At 42.1% G+C, this 17331-nt stretch overlaps 5 protein-coding genes across 5 annotated transcripts in view; 1 reads left to right on the top strand and 4 right to left on the bottom strand.

Moving 5' to 3' along the window:
• The first annotated feature begins 1078 nt into the window (after nt 1-1078).
• Nucleotides 1079-15622, top strand: LOC116543190 (histone H2B type 1-like). Its single transcript, XM_032268598.1, has 2 exons — nt 1079-1479; nt 15021-15622. The coding sequence occupies exons 1-2, from the start codon at nt 1103-1105 to the stop codon at nt 15085-15087; spliced, it is 444 nt and encodes a 147-aa protein (XP_032124489.1). The 5' UTR covers nt 1079-1102; the 3' UTR covers nt 15088-15622.
• On the bottom strand, nt 4308-4840 carry LOC116543205 (histone H4). The gene has a single exon (XM_032268619.1). It carries the CDS (start codon nt 4795-4797, stop codon nt 4486-4488), a length of 312 nt encoding a protein of 103 aa, XP_032124510.1. The 5' UTR covers nt 4798-4840; the 3' UTR covers nt 4308-4485.
• Nucleotides 11479-17331, bottom strand: part of LOC116543198 (histone H2B type 1) — a 21644-nt gene continuing 15791 nt past the window's right edge. The window contains exon 3 of the mRNA XM_032268609.1: nt 11479-11490. The gene's annotated coding sequence lies outside the window, so the exon portion shown is untranslated. The remainder of the gene's footprint in view (nt 11491-17331) is intronic.
• On the bottom strand, nt 12209-13340 carry LOC116543193 (histone H3.1). Its single transcript, XM_032268601.1, has one exon. It carries the CDS (start codon nt 12703-12705, stop codon nt 12295-12297), a length of 411 nt encoding a protein of 136 aa, XP_032124492.1. The 5' UTR covers nt 12706-13340; the 3' UTR covers nt 12209-12294.
• Nucleotides 13722-14375, bottom strand: LOC116543195 (histone H2A type 1-B/E). Its single transcript, XM_032268605.1, has one exon. The coding sequence runs from the start codon at nt 14322-14324 to the stop codon at nt 13932-13934; it is 393 nt and encodes a 130-aa protein (XP_032124496.1). The 5' UTR covers nt 14325-14375; the 3' UTR covers nt 13722-13931.

The raw sequence follows: 17331 nt of genomic DNA, 5'->3' as shown, positions 1-17331 counted from the left end.
AAAGCGTTAAACAGGTCTTAAGATTTTCTCATCAAGGAAGTGAGAAAAAAATTGTTATGTGAAACAAAGATAAGACACAATAAATTCAGAGTACACTTTTGTTTAGATGCTACCCGATGGAGTGCAATATTTTTTGTGCAGCACCTTCATGCCTGGAGACTTAGGGCCCTGGAAGTGGGAATGGTCGCAAGAGGGGAGATGGGCTGGGGGTTGGGGAGCGAGGGGTGAAGGAGGGAAGGCTTAAGAAGAACAGTCGAATTTAAGAAGGACAGGTAGTGAACAGTTAGCTAGGCAGCGGGCTTTAGCCAAAGATAATAAATTGAAAGTAGGGCTGTTTGTTAAATAGCAGGCTGTTTCATTTTTTTTATTTTTTTATTTTTTCAGTAGACTGAATATTTATTTCTGAACCTTGCTGTAGGGCTAAACTAGGTGTGACTTGCTTTTCCATTAAGACTGTGGACCTGTTGGCTACGACATTCTTTCCCCTCTTCTTCAAGGATGCCATTATTTCCCGTCTTCTTCAAGCTCTTCAAGAGATGCTATTTACTTTTTAGTTGTTTTTGCTTCTCTCTGGAGCTTTATTGCCTGCTCTTTATTTCCAAAATGTGTTTGGGCACTCTGTAAAAAAGAAACACTGTTCTCGGGATTGTGTGGGTGATTGCCGGTCGCCTGGCTCGCTTTTCTTCCGGTCTCCCCTGCAGGTCTAGAATCAGGCATCGCTTTTCCAGGAGCTTTTAAAGGGGCCTTACATTTCAGAGAGGTAACTGCGCCACGAGCTTTGCCTCCCTGGTATTTAAAAGCATACAGGATAGCAACTTCTAGTTTTTAAAGTAAATAGAAAACTAATCTGAATTCTTTGCAATAATAGGAACTTGTTATATAAAATGTTAATTAGGTGGCCCGTGCTCGAAAACTGCTCTCAGGATATGACCAATGGGAGAGTAGACCAAAGCTCCTTCATTTGCATGCAGACTTCACGACTAAAGAACGAATCAGAGATAGAGAAACTAAATCTTCATTTACATAAGGGTGACTACAAATACGGAGGATCATGAGCTGTAGGCTTCATTTTGGTTCCTAGCTGCAGAGCAGCGACGTTAACATGCCTGAGCCAGCGAAGTCCGCTCCCGCCCCGAAGAAGGGCTCCAAGAAGGCGGTGACCAAGGCGCAGAAGAAGGACGGCAAGAAGCGCAAGCGCAGCCGCAAGGAGAGCTACTCCGTGTACGTGTACAAGGTGCTGAAGCAGGTGCACCCCGATACCGGCATCTCCTCCAAGGCCATGGGCATCATGAACTCCTTCGTCAACGACATCTTCGAGCGCATCGCGGGCGAGGCTTCCCGCCTGGCGCATTACAACAAGCGCTCGACCATCACCTCCAGGGAGATCCAGACGGCCGTGCGCCTGCTGCTGCCCGGGGAGCTGGCCAAGCACGCCGTGTCGGAGGGCACTAAGGCCGTCACCAAGTACACCAGCTCCAAGTAAACGTAGCTCTGCCGACTACGTTAGTTTAGGAAACCCAAAGGCTCTTTTCAGAGCCACTCAACCTTTTCACAATCAGAGCTATGTACGGGCATATGAAGTTACTGCAAACTCTTGCAGCTGAAATAGACATGTTTTGAAACTTAAGGCATTGTGTGGGCTGGTGGCTTTATTAAGCTTTGGTTTCAATATTTTATGAAGTATCTCTAGATAGCATCTAAGATGCCACGGTAATTTTTGATAGTTTTGCTCTATGTAAAGGTAACTTCGTTTCTCCTATTTAAATCCTTAAAAATATACGGATTTTGTAAAATCAGAGTAGTTGAAGGGATTTCATTCAGTATTTAATTAGAGACTGGTTGCATTCCCTCTGCCAGGCATTGATATACTTCAGTGAGCCAGAAAGAGGACTGTTCTCCTGAGGCTGATATCCTAGTGAAAGAAGAGAGACAATACATTGGGCATGGTGGCTCATGCCTGTAGTTCCAGCACTTTGGGAGGCCGAGAAGGGAGGATCACCTGCGGTCGGTATTTCAAGACCATCCTGACCAACATGGCAAAACCCCGCCTCTATTAAAAATACAAAAATTAGCCGGGTATAGTGGCGCAGGCCTGTAGTCCCACCTATTTGGGAGGCTGAGGCAGAAGAATAGAATCTCTTGAACCCAGGAGGCATAGGTTGCAGTGAGCCGAGAGCGCACCACTGCACTCCAGCCTGGGAAGCAGAGACTCAGTCTAAAAAAAGAAAGAAACAAACAAACAAAAAAACACCCAAACTAAATACTGGTAAGTAAGTTTGGAATAAAACCAGCAGAAGTCTAGAGAATAAATAGTTTCAGAGAAGATGTCGAGACTGGCATGCTGGTTGACACCTGTAATCGCATCTCTTTGGGAGGCCAAGGCAGGCGGATCACTTGAAGTCCGTTAGGAGTTTGAGACCAGCCTGGCCAACATGGCGAAACCACATCTCTACCAAAAATACAAAAGTTAGCCGGGCGTTGTGGTGCAGTCTTGTAATCCGGAAGCTACTGGGGAGGCTGAGGCAGTAGAATCGTTTGAACCCAGGAAGCACAGGTTGCAGCAAGCAGAGATTGTGCCACTGCACTCTAGCCTGGGCAAGAGAGAGATTCCATCTCAAAAAAACAAAAAGAATGTGGTGTCCAGGTCTGTTATATAGTAGAATGAGAACAGACAACATGAGTTTTGGATATGGCAAATGGACATCACTGGGAATATGGTTGTGGAGGGCACCCCAGGGACCATCCGGGATAACTTCTGGATGCAGAATAATTCTATTTTTCCTGGGAAAAGCCCATTAAGGGCTGAGCCTCACGTAGTTACATTATGCTGTCAGTTATCTCTTCAGCCATCACTCTTGATGGATCCAGGAATCAGCCCAGCTGAATCAAGCAAATTCATTTTCCTAGGAATTGTGGAAAGGGGAGTAAGAGGACAGGCCTGAGTGTTCAGCAGTACTTTTAAGTGTTGTCAGTGATCTTTCAAAACAGTGTTTTATTTTGTTATCTGGAATTCAGCTTTGATGTTTATGTTAAAAAAAAATGTAATACACTTGCAACCTTTTAAAAATTATCTTTTATTTTCTAAGACATCTTGTTATAGCACATTTTAAAAATACATGTAAGCTTATATTTGTTGAATATGTAAAGCTGTCATATTATTTATCATACATTGTCTCACTCAGTCCTCACAAAAGTATAGTTTCCCACACATTACAGATAAAGGAAGGGTGATTAGTAACTTGCCACAGACCACAAAGACAAAAAATGACAGTGCAGTATCATAAAGTATAGACTTTCATGGTTCAAATACCACCTCCTTAAGAAAAAAAAAAAAATACCACCTTCTTTTTCTCTGAGCCTCTCTGTCATGAGAAATAAGTATAATAGTATTAGCAATAATAAAAATAGCCAAAATATAGAGTACCACGTTATGAACTTGTAAAAATGCTTAACATAAGTCTGGAAACTGGACTTTGAAAGAAAACAAAAATGCTTAAGAAACATTTTATCTTTCTTCACCCCAAAATCTGTAAACTAAGTAGTAGTACTATTGTGAAGAAACAGAGGCACAAAGTAGGTAATTAACCAAAGATGTTATACATTTCAAATAAGCATTCTTCTGTACAAGGTTTCTCCAAACCTCAAAATGTGTATTGAAGATGATTCTTCAAGACTTTATAGGTGATCTCCAGTAAATACTTATGCTTAATGACCTCTGCTAAATACATAGGCCTTATTAGATATATTTACCCAGATGGCCAATAAAAGAACAGCGCAGAGTCTCAGGACAAAATTAAGAGGCCTCTCATGTAACAATACCTTGGTAGGAACTAAATCCATTTTCTTAGCTATTCCTCACAGCATCATCAGCCTTTACTGCTTGCCTTCTGTAGTACAGCTTTTGCTAACTTGTTTCTCAGCTAGTTTTTGCTACTTTGTTTCTCTGATAGCCATGCAGAATGTTAACGGCAGTTTGCCATCAGTTTTCTTACACTAAGAGAAAACAGGCCAAGAGCGGTGGCTCACGCCTGTAATCCTAGAACTTTCGGAGGCCAAAGTGAGGGAATCTCTGAGCTTGAGTTCAAGACCAGCCTGGTAACGTGGTGAAAACCCATCTCCACAAGAAAATACAACTAGCCGGCGTTCGTGTCGCAAGCCGGTTGACGCCAAGTGGCTGAACAAAAAAAAATCGTTTGAACCCGGAAGGCCAAGACTGCAGTGCGACGAGATCGCGCCATTGCACTCCAGCCAGGTCGACAGAGGGAGACGGTCTGAAAATAAAAAAACAGAAAACACTTGGATCATCCTCACTGGCCAGTAAGATATGAAACTAAGAAGTAAAATAATTGAACTTAAAATACGAAGCTATTAAGGGTGAAAATAATTATAAATTTTTTAAGCAGTGACTACTACTCTTTCTCCTGAGTGGGTAGGTGGCCCTGAAAAGGGCCGTTGGTTTTGCGGTAGAAAACTGTCGCGCTAAACTCAGCCGCCGAAGCCATACAGAGTGCGTCCCTGGCGCTTGAGCGCGTAGACCACGTCCATGGCTGTGACTGTCTTGCGTTTGGCGTGTTCCGTGTAGGTGACAGCATCGCGGATAACATTTTCCAGGAAAACCTTTAGCACTCCGCGAGTCTCCTCATAGATGAGTCCAGAAATACGCTTGACGCCGCCGCGGCGAGCCAAGCGCCGGATGGCGGGCTTGGTGATTCCCTGGATATTGTCACGCAATACCTTACGATGACGCTTGGCGCCACCCTTGCCTAGGCCCTTTCCTCCCTTACCGCGACCAGACATGGTGAAAGGCTGCTAAGCTTGTAACACTGTAACTCTACCAGAGCCACTCAGCAGTATTTATAATAGCGTGACGGACCTGTTTGAAAACCTCAAGAGCAGGGGCGGGAACCACAGGCAGTTCCCGCCCTTCTGAACAATTCTCCCTTGCTCAGACTGGAGGAGACCAGGAGGGACCTGAGGCAACAGTAGAGCCTTATTGGGATTTAATGAATACTCCTAGGTATATACGTGTGTGTATTTGCACACTATACTTGCAGCCATTAACTGAGTCACCAGTTCTTAAAGTTTTAATAAAGATGCTTGACAGTTCTCCCCTACTTTTCCCAGAATATGAAATAGTACACACTGTTGTCCCTTACAAGGTGCTTTCAAAGTATTTTAAGCAAACCGTATCTTTATTATCTGAGATTACTTTTATTGATTTATTAATGCCTAGTTAACCAAGTAGGGCTCTTTGGCATGCAGGCTAGATAGTGCTACTGAGGGAACTAAAAGTATATGAAAGTTGCACATTTAGAGATCTTTAATCATGGACAAATTGTAGCTAGCACTGTATCTATCATTCACCACATTCTATTAAGGCGGCAGCAAATTGGCATCATAGAATCCAGGGAAACTATTGAAACAGCGTACTTCACGTACAGGCTGTGGGGTGACCTTGGGCAAGCTATACTAAGTTTCTTTTAAATGTATTTTAACAGGTGAATTTTAAGTATTTTGTAAGTTGAAAAGAGATAATCCTATTAAAATGCTTAGGATCACATCTAGATTCTGAATAAGCAATCACTAAACATTACTTATGCTATGTTACAAAACTGTGGCTGCTCTCAATTCCTATTCAAAGGTTCACCCTTTTAAAGGGATGAGGGAGAGTATCCTAATTTGCTAAAATCTAATTTTGGGATCTCCTCAAAATAAAGACTTAACTCATAATTAATCCCCATAAAAATGTCCAGGTGCTTTGGGTGGAATATTTGCCTTTTCCTTCATGACTTGTAAAAAGAACCAAGTTTATCACAGCTGTTCAATTAGTACATGGTACATCGGAACAAATTGCAGAGTAAGGTTCTAAACCTGGATGCATAGACAGGCTTCAGGGGATCTGGGAATGAGTTTAAAAAAAAAAAAAAAAAAAGTTAACTATTTTTTTAAACCATTCTCCAAAGGAAACTTAGCATTTCTCTATTTATGAAATCAGAAAACAAACAGTATAATTGGCAGAACTGGCAGAAAAGTGCTTTTATTAGTATCACATTGCCATTACCAGTATCTCAAAATGTCATTTAAAAATCTCAATCCTCCTAAACTATATTAAGTCTTTCATCTGGGTAGATTATTATTTAATGTATTCATTTAAAAAGCACATATGGTTGTGGCTTCTGCCTGTAAATCTTAGCTCTTTGAAAGACCCAGATGTGAGGATCACTTGAGGCCAAGAGTTTGACACCAGCCTGGCCAACATGGCGAAACTCTGTCTCCACTAAAAAGACAAAAATTTGTCAGGCATGTTGGTGCAGGCCTGTAATACCAGCTACTCAGGTGGCTAATTGCTTGAACCTGGGAAGCAAAGGCTGCATTGACCCAAGATAGCACAAATGCATTCGAGCCTGGCCAAGAGTGAGACTCTGTCTCAAAATCAATAAGCAAATAAAATTAAATATTTAAAAGCACATATGATTTTACCAATTCAGATTTTTTATAATTTGATATTGGCATATTAATATAAATGTTTCACTTTATAATCCTATATATTATCTAATGCATTTAAAACTGCTATTCTGGGTGGAGCGCAGTGGTTCACTCCTGTAATCCCAGCACTTTGAGTCGGAAGTGGGTGGATCACCTGAGGTCAGGAATTTGAGACCAGCCTGGCCCAGGTCCAGGGTCAGATAACCTTTATATAGGATTAAATATACTTCTGGAATTGATTTAGAAGTGTCACAAGATATACAGGAGGTTGTCATGAGATATAGCCCCTGTCTCTTGAGAAAACAAAATAAGTTATTGCTCTTTCCTCTGTTATGCTGTGTGTGTGAGTTTCTCCTAATTTTGTACTCACTTTGGAAACATTTACGTGTGTAAATCTTTTAGTGTTTATTCAATAATACATTGTGTTTTATTTATTTATTTATTCAGAGAATGAGTCTCACTCTAACGCCCAGCCTGGAGTGCCGTGGCGTTATCTCTGCTGGCTGCAACCTCCTATTTCCAGATTCAAACAGTTCTCCTGCATCAGCCTCCGAAGTAGCTGGGATTACAAGAGCCTGCTACCATGCGCGGCTAATTTCTGTATTTTTTGTAGAGATTAAGTTTTACCATGTTGGCCAAGCTTATCTTGAGCTCCTGACCATAAGTGATCCGCGTACCTCAACTTCCTAGAGTTCTGAGATTACAGGCGTGAGCCACCATACCTTACCCTTTTTTCTTTATTTTATATTGATAGAGAAAGGTCATTTTGCTGCTAGAATTGTTTTATTTCTACAACATGTGTAAAGAACAAAAAGCCCCATAGTGATTTCATTTCTTTGTTTCATCCTAATTAGGAATATGGTGGCTAAATATGAATTCTCTATCTAGATCAAAATTAGTACTAAAATCCTTCTTAAGAGAGGCATAGTATGTATGGGCCACTTAGAGCTAAATGGCAAAAACTTGAACCAGTTACCTATTTCATAATTGCTCTGCATCTTCAGTGGTGTATAAGGCCTCGCCCAGTCATTCAATTTAAAATGAAAATCCATGTCAACAGTATTGCATAGGACATACTGCTGCAGAAAACAAGCATTTGGGCAGTGGCCCTAAAGTCAAAATAAAGAAATGGAAGGTTAAGGACACTTGAGTTCTGTTGTGCTTCCACACAACTCCCTGTATGTATTTCTGCAAGTTTTTTTTACATAAACATTTGTATGCCATTCCTACAATACCAATCTATACCTTCTAGTTATTTGTAAACTACTAGGAAGATTTGAAAGTGGACAAGTATACAGATAATATGAAACATATTATCATGGAATTTGAAGAAATCCATCTAGGGCTGGGCGTGGTGGCTCACGGCTGTAATCCCAGCACGTTGGGAGACCGAGGCGGGCAGATCACGAGGTAAGGAGTTTGAAACCAACCTTGCCAAGATGGTAAAACTCCATCTCTAGTCTCTACTAAATATAACAAAAATTAGCAGGCCGGGCGCGGTGGCTCACGCCTGTAATCCCAGCACTTTGGGAGGCCGAGGCGGGTGGATCACGAGGTCAAGAGATCGAGACCATCCTGGTCAACATGGTGAAACCCCGTCTCTACTAAAAATACAAAAAAGCAGCTGGGCATCGTGGCGCATGCCTGTAATCCCAGCTACTCAGGAGGCTGAGGCAGGAGAATTGCCTGAACCCAGGAGGCGGAGGTTGCGGTGAGCCGAGATCGCGCCATTGCACTCCAGCCTGGGTAACAAGAGCGAAACTCCGTCTCAAAAAAAAAAAAAAAAAAACAAGATTAACTGGGTGTGGTAGCGCTTGCCTGTAATCCCAGCTACTTGGTAGGCTGAGGCAGAAGAATCCCTTGAACCTGGAAGGCGGAGGTTGCAGTGAGCCGAGATTGTGCCACTGCACTTCAGCCTGGGCAGTATAGCGAGATTAAGTCAAAAACAAAGAAAGACAGAAAGAAAGAAAGAGAAAGAAAGAAAGAAAGAAGAAAGAAAAAGAAAGAAAAAACAAAGAAAAGAAAGAGAAATTGATGTAGGAATTCAAAACAGGGAGAGATCTCATCCAGTTTGAGATACAGGGAATGAAAAATAGAAACATTTCAAAGCATGTCATTGGATTAGTTTGAAGTTTAAAACAGGGTTGGGGAGTGAGAAAAAGGAAGAATAAAAAATGAAAAAAAGATACTCTGAAAGGTAATATAATTAGACCAAAATCACGTGTCTCCAAAGGGCAAAACATGACTCAAATAAACGTCGTAATATTTGCAATTCCATGCTTCTACTAAACCACACTGCCAGATCATTGATTTAAAGACAATATTAGAGAGTTTGATTGCCATAGTAAGGTTACTCTTAAATTCTAAAGCTGTATGAATCCAGGTTTTTCTTCATGGCTTATAAGAATAGAGAAAAACAGTTTTTAAGTGAAAAAAAAACCATAAAGCTACAAGGAGATGGGGCATGTAAATTTGAAGCTCATATGAAGAATATTTCACCCAAAGCAATGAAGAGGATGAATGACAGCACAGAGAGATGAGAGAAGAAAACGGCCCTTAAGAAGGCTATAAAAATAGGCAGTCCAAAGAAGAAATAGAAGAGTAAGAATTACAACCATGAAAAGGAAAATAAAGAAGGAAAGATGGATTTAAGAAGAATTAGTAACAGATTGGATTTGGCAACAAAAGAAAGCGAATAATTGAAGTGTTACTTCACAAAAGAATAGTGTTATGAATAGAATGTATAGGGATGTCACTTGAAAGGTTGCTTCCTTTATGTGGTTGGATATATTCAGGGTATGATACAGGTGAACAATCAAGGCAACATTCTGCAATCTTAGACAGAAGCTACTTAGATGAGGATGGTTCTACTGAGAGTCTGGTATAGAAGATGAACAAGCAGATATCCAGCAATCATTCTGAAATGCAAGTTTGATACTTAAGCAAGAGGACAGGCCTGAAAAGGAGAGACTTCAGTTACTTGCATGAAAGTAATTAAAGAACCCATGAAGGCAAATAGGATAGTACCTTAGAAAATTCCTGCAGTTGGAAGGCTAGAAGTCACTTCTTCCTTTGTTGGTGCTCAGGAAAATCAAATATGGTGGGTCAAAGCCATTTTAAGATTAGAAATACATGGGCTCCAGAAACAGTTAATACACACTCAAAGTAAATGTGATTCATATTTAGCTCATTTCTCATCTCATCCCAACCATTTGAACTGATTTTCATTTTTATTGACATTTATTAATTTGTTCATGTCCTAGTTGAATTTGCTACATGAAGTCGTTTGTTAATTTTGATGGGATAAAAAAGTGTGAAACCCTCAACTTTTGTGCTTTGCTCTATCTGTTCCCAGCATGTTTCTCCTTCACAGTCTTAGTAAGACATAGAATTGTACATGCTCCCCAGATCAACAGATGTTCAAGACACTGAGGAGTGGAGAAAAATCAGTTAAATCGCTTTTTGCCATCATTCCATTTTCTTCTCATATCGAACATAAGGTGTTCTTCTTTCACTTTAAGCCTATATCATTGTTTAAACAAAAAATGTAGTACTGAATATAAAACATGGCTTTTTAAATTGCTCTCTTAAGACAGTTTTGTGTGTGTGGTCTTTGTGTGTATATTTCTTGATCCTGGTACTTTAATACTTTGCGAAAGTCTATCTTCCTCTGTCCTTAAGCATGACAGACCCCTGAACACAAAGTCCTATGAACACTTCAATAACTAATTTCCCCCAGTAAATTTTTTGTTTAAACTGCTTTTACTCATAAATGAGTCCGGTTCTGTCTTTTATGCCCTTTCTTGGATCTCTCCTGAGTGCAGCTATGCAAACAGTCCCAATGCCAGGAGAATCACTGATCATTGTATTTCCCATTTTCCCAGGGAATCGTTGAACATTCACTTGAACTCTCCCAAATTAACTAGACTTCCAAATAGTCTTAAGAAGCCATCATAAAACATTTCAGCCCCAACTAATTTTATCAGAGCTGTTCTAAATATCCTTATTGCTGCTGTTGTACAAAAATTAAAAAACAAAAAAAACCCTTCTCATAAAAAAGATTTTCTGGTTAAATCTCAGTGAAAATCAAGCAGTTGTTTCATGTATGAAAAGTCAAAAATCTGTAGGCTATTACATGACAGCAAGCAATTGGAGACACAAATGGAAGAATTTATATTTTAAATTAAAATGAATAAGTTGTCTCTCTGAACTGTGAATTTCTGAAAGTCAGAGCTTTCGATAAAGGCTGAGGCTGCCTTAATAAAAACTAGAAAAAGAAAAATGCAAAGATCATAAAGCCGTAGCCGTCCAGGTTCATTGTAGAATAGAATTGGTGTAATTCCTCCTCAGAAAATTTAAACTATTTAGCTTTTCTGAATTCCAAAAAACACAATTCAGAGACAGGGTTGAGACTACGTTGCTACGAAGCTGAAAGACTGAGCTGGGAACCAATGAGCGCCCAGCTTGTCTGTGTGTGACTTACACGTAATAATTGACACACTTGTAGGCTGATTTTTTTTTAACTGTTAGATATCCAAACCTACAATTATGTCGAAACTTTTTATGCCGTGATTTCTGGTCTGTCTCCCAAGTCAACGACTGAAGTAAAGAAAAAGTTTTGCAAGTCCGAAGGTGCCGTGAAGCGCAAGACGTCCAGGCCACCTCTATCTGACCCATCACTATCGACTTAGCTGCCTCCAAGAAGCGCAGAGGATGGTCTGTGGCCTCACTCAAGGTGTTGGCGGCTACAATGTGAAGAGCGGCCGCAGTAAACCCGGCCTTGCCCGGCACGATGGCCTACACATGTAATCCCAGCATTTTGGGAGGCCAAGGCTGGAGGATCACTTAAGCTGAGGAATTGTTTTTAGCGGTGTTGTTTTTCGTGTTGTTGGAGTCTAGCTCTGCTGCCCTGGTTCGAGTGCAGTGGCACGACTTCAGTTCACTGCAACCTCCGCCTCTCGTGTTCGAGCCCTTCTCCTGCCTTAGCATTCCGAGCAGCTGGGACTACAGATGCGTGCCACGACACCCGGCTAATTTTTGTATTTTTAGAACAGAGGAAGTTTCAGTGTCTTGGGCACGCCGGTCTGGAACTCTTGACCTTACGTGATCCACCCGCCTATGCATCCCAAAATGCTGGAATTACAGGCGTGAGCCACCGCGCACGGCCAAGCTGACTAGTCAGAGACCAGCGTGGATAGCAGTGAGCGACCCCATCCCTAAAAATAAAATTTAAAATTATTTGAATAAAGGTGGGCCTTGAAAACGAACAAGGGTAGCTTCGTGCTAAGAACAGCGCCTCGGGTTCGTTCCAGCTAAACAAGGCGGTCTATGAGAAAACTAAAACCAAGGCAAAAAGAGCAGCTGCAGGCATGCCCAAGACAGCTGTCCCGGCAGCCGAGAGGCCCAAGAAAGTGTGTGGCACCCTTAACGCAGAGTGTTAAGCAGACCCCCAAAGAAGGCTTTTGCGGGTGGAGGCTGCTGGAGAAAAAGGTTTAAGTTGATCGAAGATGGCCAAGAATCTTACTAAATCAAAAGTTCCCAAGCATAAGACATCCGAGCGTGAGAAAGCAGCCACCCAAAACAGAGTAATCAAAACTAGAGTAGCTTAAAGACTATTTTAGGAGCTGCCCAATTATAGAGCATTTTACACCAATTCCGTGAGGGGAGGGGAAACGGATAGAATGCCTGCTTACCTCAACTTAGATTCCAGTTTGCCGACAGCAGCAGTACACAGCATCTTTTATAGAAAAGGTTGTTGGCTCTGAAAAGAGCCTTTGGGTTTTTGTTAGCACACATTCACAAGACAATTTATGCCCTCTCCCCACGAATGCGGCGAGCGAGCTGGATGTCCTTGGGCATGATAGTCACCCGCTTGGCGTGGATGGCGCACAGGTTTGTGTCCTCAAAGAGCCCCACCAGGTAGGCCTCGCAGGCCTCCTGCAGCGCCATCACCGCTGAGCTCTGGAAACGCAGGTCGGTCTTGAAATCCTGCGCGATTTCACGGACCAGACGCTGGAATGGCAGCTTGCGAATCAGCAGCTCCGTGGACTTCTGGTAGCGGCGGATCTCGCGCAGGGCCACGGTGCCGGGCCGGTAGCGGTGCGGCTTCTTCACCCCGCCGGTGGCCGGAGCGCTCTTGCGAGCAGCCTTGGTGGCCAGCTGCTTGCGAGGCGCCTTCCCACCAGTGGACTTGCGAGCTGTCTGCTTGGTACGAGCCATTGCGAACTTCTGAACCCGCCTAAATGAAGAAAAAACGAAAGCCTAGCCTTTTGTACCCATATATATAAAGACTGTCCTGTTCTGATTGGACAAATTGGACAAGGCAGTCTTTCCTCTTAGGCTCGATTGGTGGAGACTCCCACTCCCGAAAAGAACATCCCGTGCCTATAGACCAACTATAAACTATTCCTCCATCCGTTCCCTTTAATTCCTGGTGTTTTCAACCCTTTCCTCTCTGTGCCAACTTTATCACTTTTATTTAAGACGTACCTTGATTTTCCTCCGCAAAATTTTATCTAGCTACTGGGATGACGTATCTTGACAATTTTTTTTAAATGTTGGCGCCTGAAACTGTCTTTTTTGATCAATGTTTTGAAAAGACGCGCGCTGGTTGTGATTGGCCAAGTGATTTCTTTTTAACCCTCTTAAGTTTAGAAAGGCTAATTTCATGTTTACATTTGTCTATTTAAACTTGGAGTGTGCAGACGTTTTACAATAATTTATTTCAAACGCACCAAAACTGTTAACTCAGAAGTAACAATTTTTAAACCTGATGTTAAGCTAGAGAACCACAGATTTCACTAAAATATGACATTCTTCTACGAAAGCACTCTTTCACAGGTTCAGTTGGTATTTGTGTAGTCTGCGTTAAAAAAAAAAAAAAAAAGTCAAATTTATAACTGGCACGAAAAGGTCAGTGTGAGCTTTTAGTCATGCTGAACACTGTGCAAAGAAGCTCCAGTTAAGGACCATCTGACTCCAGGGGATGTAGGTTTGTATTAATATTTATAATCCGTTAGCTGAGTTGAACCTGGCATACAAAAGGCAAAAACAGACCCTAAAAATCGCAACATACTGCATATGACTTTGTCTCATTAAGAATATTTCTGTTGCTTTAAGTCACTAGAAGGGTTTCGCCTCGTTGCTCAGATTAATCTCAAACTACTGACCTCGTGATTAGCACGCCTAGGGCTCCCAAAGTGCTGGGGCTGGAGCCACAGCGCCTGGCCAGTAGGCTTAAGCATTTTAATGTCAACTTTAAAATGGATTGTTAATTTCATGGCTGACAGTGTAAGGACACCAACATACGTAGGTGAAAAAATTACTAAAAAAAACAGTAAGGCACTTAACAGAACATGTGAGCCCTTTTAATGAATACATGGGTGGCTCTGAAAAGAGCCTTTGGTTAAGATTGCTTCCGAAAAGATCCAATAGGCGTTCTCGTTTTACTTTCCCTTGGCCTTGTGGTGGCTCTCGGTCTTCTTGGGCAGCAGCACGGCCTGGATGTTGGGCAGGACGCCGCCCTGAGCAATTGTCACCCGGCCCAGCAGCTTGTTGAGCTCCTCGTCGTTGCGGATGGCCAGCTGCAGGTGGCGCGGGATGATGCGGGTCTTCTTGTTGTCGCGGGCCGCGTTGCCCGCCAGCTCCAGGATCTCGGCGGTCAGGTACTCCAGCACCGCCGCCAGGTAGACCGGCGCGCCGGCCCCGACACGCTCAGAGTAGTTGCCCTTGCGGAGCAGGCGGTGCACGCGGCCTACGGGGAACTGGAGACCGGCCCGAGATGAGCGAGTCTTAGCCTTAGCTCGAGCCTTTCCACCTTGCTTTCCACGTCCAGACATTTTGATACCTTCGCAAAGATTTTTCAATAGTGAAAAGAAAAATGTAAAATAGATCTTTGTTAGCAAGTGAGAAACTATTATACTTGTAGGTCGCATTGCAAATAACACTGTTTTATTGGCTAAAACAATCAACCAATTGCAAAGCACCATGAGGAACACCTAATTTGCATATCACAGCGTATCCAGAGACAATTCAGCCAATCAATGTCTACGTTTTTAAATGCCAATTTTGCATATGAGCTCTACAAATATTACCAGCAATAGAGGACACTTTTTAGGTCATTTCTTTTTAGGTAATCTACGAAGTGTGTGTCTATCATGCCTGACCCTGCCAAGTCCGCTCCCGCCCCGAAGAAGGGTTCCAAGAAGGCGGTGACTAAAGCGCAGAAGAAGGACGGCAAGAAGCGCAAGCGCAGCCGCAAGGAGAGCTACTCCGTGTACGTGTACAAGGTGCTGAAGCAGGTCCACCCCGACACCGGCATCTCCTCCAAGGCCATGGGCATCATGAACTCCTTCGTCAACGACATCTTCGAGCGCATCGCTGGTGAGGCTTCCCGCCTGGCGCATTACAACAAGCGCTCGACCATCACCTCCAGGGAGATCCAGACAGCCGTGCGCCTGCTGCTACCCGGGGAGCTGGCCAAGCACGCCGTGTCGGAGGGCACCAAAGCCGTCACCAAGTATACCAGTTCTAAGTAATTTTAACGTCTTCATACGCAATCCCAAAGGCTCTTTTAAGAGCCACCCACTTTTTCAGCTATAGAGTTGTAATTACCTGCATAGTTTCTGTCTTTACCAAAAGGTTTGCTTTTATCCTTTTTTGTGTTTTGCAGGTGTGTGACTGGATTGACTGATTGAATGCAAATACTGTGGTTAATTGTAGGTTAGTGGTACACCACGCCCAGCTAATTTGATCCCAAGTGCTGAATACAAGGTTAGCCCATTGTGCTGATATGGACATTTTTCTTATTTTGTGTTGTGATGTGTCCCTTGTCAAATTGGTTTTATAAGAAGTGGAAAGAACTTTGGTAACTAGGTAATGATTCTTTTGCTATTGTGTCAGGGAAAATAGTATTCCCGTTTAGTCATTACAGCACTGGTGCATTTACCTGCTTAAAACAAATTCTTCAAAATATAAGGAAACCAAGACAAGTAATGTTCATGAAAATGGAAAACTATGAACACTGGTACCTGGATGCAATACTAACAATAAAAATTATTCTTGTTTTATTTTGGCCACTGGCAAAGTGCCATTTGGGAGTAATGATTGGATGTCCAGGAAATAAACACCTCTAACCTAAAATATTTTCTTGCTACTTTTTAAAGTTTGTGACATTTTGTCCTTCAGGGTGGACACCCTGTGTTCCTTTTTATTCTGATTGGCAAAAGTTGTAATTTTTAAATGAAAAATACTTTGGCACTCTAGTTACAAACACCACAAATTTTCTATTGTATGTAATCTTATAATGATACTGAAGTTTTACTGTATTTCTTGTAATTACAGACCTTAAGATCATAAACTTACGAATGGCATCTGTTATAGAATAAATAGAATTTTTACAAAATTTTTGTATTTTAAGAATACTAAAAATATTTTCTAAAAAATATTCTTAGAATTTCAACCCAGTTAAGAAAAAAGTATTTATTCTATATTGCTTTCTTTTTTTTTTTTTTTAATTTGAGAATGAGTTTTGCTATTGTTGCCAAGGCTGGAGTGAAATGGCACCATCTTGGCTCACTTCAACTTCTGCCTTCCAGGTTCAAGCGATTTTTCTGTCTCAGCCTCCCCACTAGCTGAGACTGCAGGCCTACCACCACGCCCAGCTAATTTTTATATTTTCAGTAGAGACGAGGTTTCTCTTTGTTGGTGAGGCTAGTCTCCAACTCCTGACCTCAGGCTAGTCTCCAACTCCTGACCTCAGATGATCCAACACCCTCAGATTCCCAAAGTGATGGGATTAATTGTGTAAGCCACTGCACCTGGTCCATAATTTTTTCAACTTCCCACTCCCTAACCAGCATATAAATGAATACAGAACATAGTACATATGGAGCATATATGAACATTCAAATAAACAAAACCCAAATGAAAACAATGAAAGCAGCAAGAAAAACCTAGAAAAACAAAAACTGAAAATACTAAATAGCTTCATGTGCAAATTGCAATTGGTATAGCACCCAATTTTTGTTTTCTGTCATTCCAGAAGTAAATATCTAAACTAAGGTCTATGTCAGCTTTAAGGGAATACAACATCTTTCTGAAATCATATGCAAAAATGTGGCCATATGTGTTTCCCCTTCCCAGAACATAAATTACATACCTTTCTATCAGATTCTAAAAATATTGTGACATACTGCATTAAGCAGAATAATGCTACCCCGGTGATGTTCACATCCTAATCCCTGGAATCTGAAAATTCCTGGAGTCTTTGTTAGGTTCTGTGACAAAGGGCAACTAAGGTTTAGGTGGAATTAAGGCCACTAATTGGCTGACCTCAAAGTAAGGAGATTATCTTGGATGTTACAAATGAACTCAATATAATCACAAAGATTCTTACAAGTAGAAGGAATTGGAATAGAGAACTGGAGATATGGCAGCACGAGAAACATTTGGCCATAGATTGCTGGCTTTGAAAATGGAAGAAAAGGACCATGATCTATGGTGTAGAAAGACAAGGGAACAGATACCAGCTTTTTTTTTTTTTTGAGACGGAGTTTCGCTCTTGTTACCCAGGCTGGAGTGCAATGGCACGATCTCGGCTCACCGCAATCTCTGCCTCCTCGGTTCAGGCAATTCTCCTGCCTCAGCCTCCCGAGTAGCTGGGACTACAGGCACGCGCCACCATGCCCAGCTAATTTTTTGTAGTTTTAGTAGAGACGGGGTTTCACCATGTTGACCAGGATGGTCTTGATCTCTTGACCTTGTGATCCACCCGCCTCGGCCTCCCAAAGTGCTGGGATTACAGGCTTGAGCCACCGCGCCCGGCCTACCAGCTTTCTTTAGCTC

The sequence above is a fragment of the Sapajus apella genome, unplaced genomic scaffold (assembly GCF_009761245.1).
Source record: "Sapajus apella isolate SASKATOON/1434 unplaced genomic scaffold, GSC_monkey_1.0 scaffold184, whole genome shotgun sequence".
NCBI lineage: Eukaryota > Metazoa > Chordata > Mammalia > Primates > Cebidae > Sapajus > Sapajus apella.
The sequence above is the reverse complement of the archived record's forward strand: the minus strand, read 5'-3'. Positions and strand labels throughout refer to the sequence as shown.

Bases quoted from the DNA above. Each gene is read 5' to 3' on its own strand.
- LOC116543190 (XM_032268598.1), top strand. From the start codon at position 1,103: ATGCCTGAGCCAGCGAAGTCCGCTCCCGCCCCGAAGAAGGGCTCCAAG. The intron at 1,480-15,020 runs GTAAACGTAGCT...ACCAGTTCTAAG, and splicing joins ACCAAGTACACCAGCTCCAA to TAATTTTAACGTCTTCATAC.
- LOC116543205 (XM_032268619.1), bottom strand. From the start codon at position 4,797: ATGTCTGGTCGCGGTAAGGGAGGAAAGGGCCTAGGCAAGGGTGGCGCC.
- LOC116543193 (XM_032268601.1), bottom strand. From the start codon at position 12,705: ATGGCTCGTACCAAGCAGACAGCTCGCAAGTCCACTGGTGGGAAGGCG.
- LOC116543195 (XM_032268605.1), bottom strand. From the start codon at position 14,324: ATGTCTGGACGTGGAAAGCAAGGTGGAAAGGCTCGAGCTAAGGCTAAG.